Source organism: Lampetra fluviatilis, chromosome 44, assembly GCF_964198595.1.
Source record: "Lampetra fluviatilis chromosome 44, kcLamFluv1.1, whole genome shotgun sequence".
Classification (NCBI taxonomy): Eukaryota; Metazoa; Chordata; class Hyperoartia; order Petromyzontiformes; family Petromyzontidae; genus Lampetra; species Lampetra fluviatilis.
This window is the reverse complement of record NC_136318.1, coordinates 6,659,773-6,670,703: the sequence shown is the minus strand read 5'-3', so window position 1 is coordinate 6,670,703 and position 10,931 is coordinate 6,659,773. Positions and strand designations below refer to the sequence as shown.

Genomic DNA, 10,931 nt, shown 5'->3' with positions numbered 1-10,931 from the left:
TGAAAAACACTTAACATGTGTGTCCCGTTGTAAACGCATGAGGTCGATGACATCGGTGTGCGTGTGCTGTGCGTCGTTCCTCGTTGCTGTCACCACATTTAATTGCACGCAGACGACAAGTCAACCAAAGGCGCAACGGAGGCCTGAGAACGAATACAAAGTTGTGGTTCATGCAGTGTTTGGGTGATGCAATGCTTCGTGTAAAAGCTGCACGCATTTGTGCAAAACACTCAACGTATAATTGACCCCACAAAAAAAGGCCACTTTGAAATCGTGCTGAAAATGTTGTACGCAAAATGACAACGGCGTCGAACAATGTCAGATTACGGGCATAGAACCCGATCTCATTGAAATGTTGGTCGATGTTTGTGGACATGCGTTGTAAGCCTGTTGAGGGTCTCTTGAATTGTCCCCCGGGTTAAACGGCATGGAAATGGTCAAATGAATAAATGCAAGTGCATTAAATAAATAAAACATTTTTATTGCGTTTGAAAACCTGTAATCCACAGCAATGCCCAACAACCGTATAATGTAGGTTGCATAAGCTAAACGTGGATTAATTCATTCGGGTTGTGTTTCTACAAATTAGGGGGATGCTATGAACAGGAGTTTTCTTTTTTAAACAGTACCACGGTCATCCCACGCAGACAATCTCTGGCTTCCATCTCCCGCAAAGCTTCTGGACCACAATCCCCTTAAACCTCACCTGCACGCAAAGCATGGCAGATGCGGAACCAGGGACTCCTCTACTTACGGACGAGTTAGGTTCCAGAGGTCTGTTCGTAAGTCCAACTTTACTCCTGTCGATTCCAAACATGTTGTACAGCACGTACACTAAACATGGGAAATTCGCTTTAAAGGTTGTATAATCTCCTGTAGATGTAGATGCCACTGGTTCTTCATGTTCTGCAGATGTAGATGCCACTGGATCTTCACGTTCTGCAGATGTAGATGCCACTGGTTTTTCACGTTCTGCAGATGTAGATGCCACTGGTTCTTCATGTTCTGTAGATGTAAATGCCACTGGTTCTTCACGTTCTGCAGATATAGATGCCACTGGTTCTTTATGTTCTGCAGATGTAGATGCCACTGGTTCTTCAGGTTTTGCAGATGTAGATGCCACTGGTTCTTCACGTTCTGTAGATGTAGATGCCACTGATTCTTCATGTTCTGTAGCTGCCACTGGCTGTTTATGTTCTGCAGATGTAGACACCACTGGTTCTTCACGATCTGTCGATGTAGGTGCCACTGGTTATTCACGTTCTGCAGATGTAGATCAGTGACGTGCGGTGAGGTCAATGGCTGGGGAGGCACTGGCTAGTGTCAGAGCCAGATTCACACACTGAGGGAGGCAGATGTGATAGCTGCCTCCCCTGGTGCTTTTTCATTGCAGTTTCATGACGAGACCAGCGAGCCTAAATATATTTATACACATACGTGAAATAAGTTACCTGGAGTATGGAAGGCGAGGACATGAAATGAAGGGGTCTACAAACATTACATTGGTGACATACTGAGATAGTGACAGGCACGCGCTTATTGCCCGCGCTCCATCCAGTTACTGAGGGGTTGCGCAAACAGAGGGGAGGCTGAGCTCGTCGCTGCCTCACCTCTCGTCTCTTCCTGTATTTGCAGTGCAGCTCCGCAAATTTGGCAATTTTGACTATAAAAATGATTGGAATCGTACAGAAATTACATTTATAACACAGATCAGTGGAGGAATCTTAATATTTATTTCATTTGATTATTCTTTTTTTTTACTTTTCGTAACAGCTATTTTCATTGGAGTATGGCAGGTGAAGCTCTGCCTCCCCTGCCTCCCCTGACCGCACGTCCCTGATGTAGATGCCACCACCGCCGCGGTTGAATTTACGACTCTCGGTCCGAACACGCCACTGGACATGTGGACAGGTTTGTTCGTATCTCTGAAAGTTCGCAAGTTGAATGTCCGTACGTAGAGTAGTCCCTGTACTTGATGCACAGATGGCAACTGCTCAACTCTGGTGTGCCACTGCGGTCACCCACAACATACCATGGGACGTACAGCGATTGAATGCCCGAGTCACGAACACAAAGGACGCAATCGTATGGCCCGACCGCTTCAATGTAAACGTCATCGTCACCGCTCTTCATCAACATCAGCCACGCGAAGAAGGGTTTAGCAAAGTCTCCTTAAGATTCTAGTAATGCGTGCTGCTGTGCTGCGGAATGCAGCAGTTGTTATCGTCCTTGCTCACGGACATAGCTGAAGGTGAGAATCGATGTTTCTGAGTTTATTATTACGTATTATTATTATTTTATTATCGTATCCTCCTCTTACCGAGCTAAGCCAGGCAACAGCATCTTTATCGGCAGCGCGGTGTGGGCCTTGAGACTACCGTCGAGTTCAAGATCACGACCTGTAGCGCTGTGGTGTGAAGATAAAACGTGGATGGGTGGGCGAGGGAAGATGGGTGGGCGGATGAGTGGGGCAGGTGGATGGCTGGATGGGTGGGGGGGGGAAGTGGATGGCTGAGTGGGGGGAGGTGGATGGCTGAGTGGGTGGGGGGATGACTGGCTGGCTGGCTGGGAGGATGACTGTGTGTTGGATTGCTGGTGGAGCGATGCACTTGGGGGAGGGTTGACGGTTGCGGGGTTGGGGGGGAGGAGTGGGGATTTGGGACCGGGTTTGAGGCTGCGTGGGTAAAATGGGCGGAGGAAGGCGGCCGCATGAAGGATGAAGAATGTGTGTGGGATTGCCTCCGCAGCCCAAACCGCGTAACGCGGTGATGCCGCGGCCACCGCTGCTGCTGCTGCTACTCCTCTCGCCTGCCCGATCCGATTGTTGCGCGTGTTCGCGGCGGATATTTTAAGTTTAAAAAAAATGAACAAACAAAACACGTGAACGAATAAGCACGCAGGCGCGCACGCGAAGGGATCGGAGTACTGTACATTTGGGGGTTGGTTTTTTTTTTGTCCCCATTGGGCACAAAAATAGAAACGGAGCAGTTACAGCGCAGGGCTGCGTCAAGGGGGAGCGGGCGCTCGCTCGCTCGCTCGCCTGGCAGGAGCCCAACGTGTTACCAAAACGCATGCGGCGAAGAAGATGAAGAGCCATAATAATATAATAATAACGATGCACTAACCACGATATAAGCAAACGGCTGTGAACAGAGCCATGCAAACGCCGGTGTCCGTGCCGGGGATTTGAAACCGAAATCGTTTTTTTTGTGTGTGTGTGTGGTGGTGCTGGTGGTTGTTGTCTGGGAACGGATAGCAAAAAAGAAGAGGGGTGCTGCTGGAAAATGGCAGCTGTCCTTTCGACGGAGCGCCAGGAGATCCCACTGATAGAGGTGGGTGCCTTGGATTCCCCGAGACGTCGTTACACTCCGTGGCAGGCGCGGAGAGTTGGTGGGTGTCGGTGGTGGTGATGATGATGAGTAGGAGACAAGCAAGTCAAGGTAAGTGGACAAATCCAAAGGCTTCTTTCAAAGCGCCGGGAACACACTCCGCTGTTGGAGGGAGTTGAAGCTGCTGATTGTTGATGCCTGCTGCTATGCGTAATGCTTGCGGGTCGTTAAACCCCTCGCCTCTGTTAGAGAACAATTGCGCTCAATTTTGTTCTTGCGTGTGATCGCATCGGGGACGTTCAGGTGACTAGATGCAAATGTCCGTGGTGTACTCGCCACGACGAGAGGGCTTTAGGAGTTACAATAGTTCGCGTAGTTTTGCTCCTCCGTTGAAGGAACGCGGGGACCCACAAGGCTCGTGTGTTTACTGTTGCGGTCGACATTCGGACTCCTGCTGCTGCTTGCGTCTTTCATCTTTCCACGTTCACACGAAGGGGGGTGCCTGACGACTGGCAACGGCGTTGTCTCGTGCACTTGATGAGTTACATCACCCGACGATGAATGTCATAGCCGGGAGGTGATGCCAGGCGCTCGTCCGAGCCTCATTGCGCTTGTTGCATGTCGTCCGTTTGAACTTCTTTCGCACCGTACGTCGCCAACCGTGTTTGACCCAAAAAAACCTATATTTATAATAAGCACTGGCATGCTCTGTTGCGCGTGTGCAATGAAGTCAACTGCCACTTGTTTTGACAGCACTGCTCGGTGCTTGTGAGAAATCACGTGTAGTTTAGTGGGTGGGGGGCATAGTGGGGGAGGTGGACATTGTGGGGGGTGGGAATTGTGGGGGGGAGCATAGTGGGGGGGGAGGTGGGCATTGTGGGGGTGGGTGGGCATTGAGGGGGTGGTGAGCATTGTGGGGGGAGCATAGTGGGGTGGTGGGCATTGTGGGGGGGCATTGTGGGTGGGGGTGGGCATTGTGGGGGGGGGGGGGGCATTGTGGGGGGGGGGGGGGAATTGTGGGGGGGGTTGGGAATTGTGTGGGGGGGCATTGTGGGGGGGGCATTGTTGGGGTGGTGGGCATTGTGGGGGGGGGGGCATTGTGGGGGTGGTGGCCATTGTGGGGGGGGGGGGGTGGCCATTGTGGGGGTGGTGGGCATTGAGGGGGGGGGTGTGCATTGTAGGGGGGGTAGGCATTGTGAGGGGGGCATTGTGAGGGGGGGTGGGCTCTGTGGGTGGGGGGTGATCATTGTGAGGGGTGGTGGGCATAGTGGGGTGCCCACTGGGGCACCCACTGGGGCAAGGGAACTCAACTGGTGCGTGCCCCCATCCAGTGGCAATGCCCTTTGCCGATGGACGCCCACGCGTGCGGCGGCGCGCAGTGCCTTCCGCAATTATAATTGAGTGAGACTTGGAGATTTATTCTCCACATTGTCACCGCTTAATTATTTTCAACAATAGATGATTGCGCTGTGAGTTTTCTCTCTCTCTCTCGCTCTCTCTCTTTTCTCTCCTAGAGCAGCGATACACAGATCTGCATCCGCTAATTGACGATGTTTCTTTTTTATTGACGGTGGTGTAAATTAACAAATCGTTTCTCCCGGACCTCTCCGTGGGGCATTGCTTGAAAACTTTGCCCGGTCGTGCCTCGCTCCGTCACGGGAGGCCGCGGTGCTGTGCCCTGGGAGTCGTTGAGGATGCCCGTATCGTCATTGTCGCTTCCCTGGGTACGCATGCTGAATTACACTGATAATTATCGATGCGAGTAGTCGTATGACTAAAAAGTCGAGAGTGAGTGTGTGTGTACGTATGCTGAACTTCTCTCGCACCGCACGTAGCCAACCGTGGCTAATCGGAGGTGCGGGGAAGGACAGACCTGTTCTTCACCTGAGGACGGCTGCTTGCGTTGTGGCCGAAACGTCATGAGAATTATTTTATTATGTTTAATTTTTATTATTTTATTATTTCCATTCTACGTGACTTTACCGAACAAACCAAGAAGACACAAAAATCAGTTCTAAAGAAATTCGTTTTCTGTCTACATTTAAAAGTGCCTAGCTCCAGTGGCTTCCGAATATCGGAAGGAAGAGCGTTCCAGACGGCCGCAGAAGCGCCGAGCCAAAAGCCGCTGCCGCTTTGAGGACGATCGGAGTTCGCGTGATGGTTTATCCTGCTTGACGAGATCAGCTAAGGTATTGTGGTCACATTTTTTTGGGCAAGCACTTTGTGTGTGCAATGAGTGCCGAGCGTGTGGATATCGACATTGCAAACCAAGGACAACCCATGCAGACATGCATCAGAAACGCCGCTTTAAATAGAAATATTGACATCGAATAGGCGACGTTTTGGGTATGTGCTATGAAGATGGGTACATTGCCCGAAGCATCCCCAGTTAGATTTGTTTTCCTTTTAACACCACACTGTTATTGACGAAGGTATCGAGTTTTTTTTTATTTCTCGTGCCCCTGCACCACTGGTCACAGTAAATATGCGTGGTGGATATTGGCTGATTTTAAACGACAGTAGCGGAGGAGCGTTTGACTTAAGGGCGTATTGGGTTGTTTCGATATCAACGGATCAACACAGCCACCGTATCGTATTGCCTTTTGTCTATTCGTAATCAATGTGCTTCTCTACAAGATGCCAATCATTCTCAATTCGAATGCAATTCAATGTGCCTGCACTACCATATGATGTGCATGTCCTACCATACGAGTGCAATTCAATGTGCCTGTACTACCATACGATGTGCATGTCCTACCATACGAGTGCAATTCAATGTGCCTATCCTACCATACGATGTGCCTGCCCTACTATACGAATGCCATTCAATGTGCCTATCCTACCATACGAATGCAATTCAATGTGCCCGTCCTACCAGTGATCCACAGTCCTCAGTCAGCCAGGTTAGTAAGTGACCGTGCCTTAGTGTACGTACGTGTATAGAGATAGGAGGCTGGTGACAGTGGCGAGGTTAGTGGTGTATTTCAAGTATTCGGCTGCTGGGATAAACTTCCACGTGATGATGATGATGAGCCACTTCGTTGAGCTATTATTCGTGATAGCAAGGTCACTTCTGAAAGATGAGCCATGCAGCTCAGTGAGCCTTACCTGGTAAAATACACACGAAAAGAGCGCCCTTTTTAAATCCTTTATATTAAGTTCACTTGCTTGCTTGCGCGCTTACGACCGTGCAAATCTTTCGGTCGTTTTTTAACCCGCTTCCCGTGATCCAATCGAGCTGACATTTTGCACACAGACTCGTTGTGCGTGACAATTTATTTTCGTGAATTTTTTTTTCCAAAATTTTACACTTTTAGGAAAAAATAAAAATATTTAATTACCAATTGCTTAATGGTGGCAGGCAATCATCTGACCCATAGGTGGCAGCCATCTCAAGCCAGAGGACGAGAGGACTCTAGCCGCCACGCATATATAGGATTTATAGTGAAAAACTTTGTTTTTACGGGTACATTTTTTTTCAAATAAGCTTGCTTATTTATCTGGTGATACATATTTGTGGTATTGCAATTGGTAGCCGAACTTAGTCTGTACTCACCAAGTAAACTCGGCTTAAAATATGTACTCATATATATTGTGTAAAATGAGATTTGACCACATTATGTGTGTTGTCTATCTGTATAAAATGCATGTTCTTGCTCTCATTACTTTAAACAACCCCTTAATATTGACAATATTAAGCTGGTTTAAATGCATTGGATTAAAGGGGTCTGACCATCATCCACAATTGTTTCTCATCATCGGGTGGATTTCCAAAGGAATTCCCTGCTATACTCTTTGGTTCTTTCGGTAAAGTCACGTAGGTAAAAAAATAAATGAAAATAAAAAAATAAAAAATAAAAATTAATGAAAATAAAAATAAAAAAATAAATTAAATCACGACGTTTCGGAGGCAACACAAGCTTCCGTCATCAGGTGGGACAACCACAGCAAAAAAATGTTTTACTGTAGTGGGCAGAGAGAGTTGTATGTGACAAGCGTTACATAGGGTAAGAGGGGGGGGGGGGAGGAGCCAGGGAGGAGGGATGCAGGGGGGGCGTGTGGGGTCGGGGGCGGGAGTTTTAAGCTGTTGACGTTATTTTCGATGCATCCTTGCAGTCACGAAAACTTCAAATCTAGAATTCCCTCCTGATGGAGCAAAGAAGGCTTCGAACCACACGAGGATATTGTCCAACTTTTGGAAACGTCGCGAGCAAACCCTGTGAATGTATCTCTCTCGTGATTGATCTTGTGAAGTAGCAACTCCCCCACAATTAATCAGATGTGTGTGTCTTGCCGTGTGGTGCTGCGGTTAGAACTCTTGCCTCATAGTTAGAATCTTCTTGTTTTTTTCGGTAAAGTCACGTAGAAGGGAAGTAATAAAATAATAAAAATAAAACATAATAAAATAATTCTCGAAATCATAGAAGTTCACAAGTTTAAATTCTGGTGATGGGTCGACACCGCATTACATCCCTCTGGTGATCGATAAAATATTAACGAATTTTTGAGCATTCAACGGTGGGCACCCTATGGACTGGCGCCTATAATGGGGTTGTGGAATTGAAACACATTTCCTCAATTTCAGTGTAATATAATTTCAGTGTAATATCATATACTACTATAATAAGCCAAGAATCTGTGTCCCGCGCGTGACGTCACTTCACATGAGGCCCACCCCCGTCCTCATTAATATTCATGAGTGGTTGACGTCATTCCACATGCCGCACACCACAATAACCATGAGGGGGGTGACGTCACTCCACATGCCGCACCCCTCTACGATAACCATCAGCGGGTGACGTCACAACCCCCCCCCCCCTCATTAATAATCATGAGCTGAACAATTTTTCTATTGAATATTTCAGATTTACTGCAATATACACCCGTCCTTGGATGCGCAAAAAAGCTAGTTTATTCATAATTACTTATTTATCCAGGAAAACTGCGCTGGGCTCTTTAGCAGGAGGGTCCTGCATTGGCCTTTCATGTTCAGATGTTTTCAGCCAACGAACGATGCGTGATGATTATGCACGTGGGACGAAAACCAGAGCACATGCGCGAGGGGGCAACGTTCAATCCCCGTACAGATGTAAACAGATTAAATTCACTTGCTGTACTGCCATCTCCTGGCGAGCCACGGTATATAGCATCTCCTTGGCGCCCACGGGAAGGGAGTTTCACAACGTTCCTGCGATCCGCTGGCATGCCGAGTGATATGTGGCGAGTGATATTGTATTTTGTTCTGTCTCGTTTGTTGTACCTTTTTTGACCCACCCCCTTACCGGACGTCTGTGAAAAAGAGCTTCATAGCTCATAGGATTCCTCCGCGATAAATAAATATTCTGATTCTGATATTGAACTGGTCCTGGGTCTCCTCCACTGACCCACGCTGCACAGTCAGTCAGTATCCTTTATTTAAACACATTCCTGCGGAGGGAGCTGGTAGGAGCGTTGGGTTTGCTCGGTCAATGGCCAGGGGTCAACGGCGGCGTGGTGTATTCCGCAAATATGGCCGACTGTGAGGGCGGGCACAAGCCGGCGTTTGTAGGTTAAACGTTGAGTTTTTATAAGGGCACCACGGGGTGACCAGCCCCTCCCCACCCAGCCCCTCCCCACCCCACCCAGCCCCCTCCCCACCCTCCCCTCTCCACCCAGCCCCACCCCTCCCATTTTTGGATGCACGACGGACGGACACAATCATCCCCTGTGGGCTGGGGTAACCAGGAGGTTCCTACCAGTACCAGGAGACAAATAAACCACCTGAGAGCGTGAAACAGCGCTGCCTCTTTTGCAAGGGCAACCTGGAGTTACACCTCAGAATGTAACTTTTTTGTTAAGGAAATATGGACCTCCTTTAACAATCGTCTAATTAAAATAATTCAACGAGCCCAAGTCAAGAAGGTGAATTGCGCTATTTGAAGAGAAATGATTAAATACTCTCGACAAAACATGTAAAGCAATGTCAGGAAAGGTCAGTCAGACTCGGTTATGCAAGTAGAGGTAATGGAGAATATTGCACGAAATGTCGTACCATGTAAACTCACGAACTATAAGCTATTTTAATTTTACCAGGTAAGACCCACTGAATTATTTATATCTTTTTCAGAAGTGGCCTGGCCACAAATGATAGCTCAACGAAGTGGCTTATCACGTGGAAATTGATTGCAGCCAAATACTCTGATTGTATTTTATTATGTTCTATTTTTATTATTTTATTACTTTCCCTTTTACGTGACTTTACCGAAAGAACCAAGAAGATGAATCCCTGCAAGTCACGAAAGCTTTAAATCGAAAAGAAGATGCACACTTAAAATATACAGGCATCTTCAGGTTCAAATCGAACCCACGACCTCCTGCATACGAGGCGAGGCAGCTAACATCTGGCTGCAGGCCTGACTTGACACACTGCACAGGGAATCCTTCGTCAAAGAGTGGCATGACAAAGGGCTACAAATTAAGGTTGTTGTTATTATTATTACTACGCAAAATTTGATGGCACCCAGAGTGCCTCGGGACACACTGCAACGAGCGCACCATTTTCCTTGCACTCCTAACTGTCGCAATCGAATACAGCACTGCGCTTGCCAAACTGTCTGCACGCAAACCCTTGCCCAAACTGTCTGCACGCAAGCCTTGCGTTAAATCGGTGTTCTTCACTAATTTTCAGAGGAGTGGGTGGAGGGGGGTGCGAGCATTTTCACAAATAAGACATAATCAGTGCGAGGGGTGTGCCACATTTAAAACCATTGGGGGTTTGTGACATCACGATGATGGAACTGGGGGTGTTGTCACATGTTGTGTCTTGTCAGGGGGGGGGGGGGGGGGGGGGGGGGCATGTCTGGGGCCGACACGAAAGGACACCAGGGACCGCCAGTGGCCTGAGGGCCTTGCAATGAAGAAACGCTGCCTTTAAATCATTCCCACCCATTCACCACTGGCGGTTTAATTTGGAATCGGAGGATGTTTCCCAGGGCGAAGTGTTTGATATCACACTTTGCATAACGTCGGCCCACTTCCTCCCACCCGACGATGCAGTGGTCCCATCAAACGTAAACTCGCCAAACCCATTCGGTTCATCCACTTGGCAACGAAATGTCTTGTCGGGGAACGGTAAACCACGAGGCTGCTATCTTGCTAACAGCTCTCCGTTGCTCTTTACACAATCGATTCATGTCACACATGTGTGAGATCCTCTTTGAAAAATGTAACGGGCAATTTTCAAAAGAATGGCTCCTTTTTTATTTCTTTTTTCTCCACATCAGATTTTAACAATTTTTGGTCTTGCATCTTATTGCTGCCCCCCCCCCCTCCCGATTCTTTTCACAGAATTCACCACCAACTGCCACGGGGCACTGCTTTGGGTGACCTCTGCAAGATAAGTTAGGGTCTTGAAACAATGCAAGAATTGCGATGCAATGAGATAATCCCATCTTTCTGCCGAGACAGCCAGCCTGGCGATCATGACGTGACAATCTTTTTTTTTTGCGTGTCAATGAGTCACTATTTCAGCCCACTGGTGTGTTGGAGAGTAAATCCACAACATTTCCAATTGGAGTTTGACGTTTCGCGGGTAATTGATCCAGCATCATGGGGCGATATTGC

General features: G+C 48.1%; 1 protein-coding gene across 1 annotated transcript in view; it reads left to right on the top strand.

Annotated features, from left to right (window-relative positions):
- Nucleotides 1-2,701: 2,701 nt before the first annotated feature.
- Nucleotides 2,702-10,931, top strand: part of LOC144947155 (FERM domain-containing protein 4A-like) — a 289,753-nt gene continuing 281,523 nt past the window's right edge. The window contains exon 1 of the mRNA XM_078876349.1: nt 2,702-3,332. Within this exon, the coding sequence (XP_078732475.1) occupies nt 3,285-3,332 (48 nt within the window). The 5' untranslated portion in view covers nt 2,702-3,284. The remainder of the gene's footprint in view (nt 3,333-10,931) is intronic.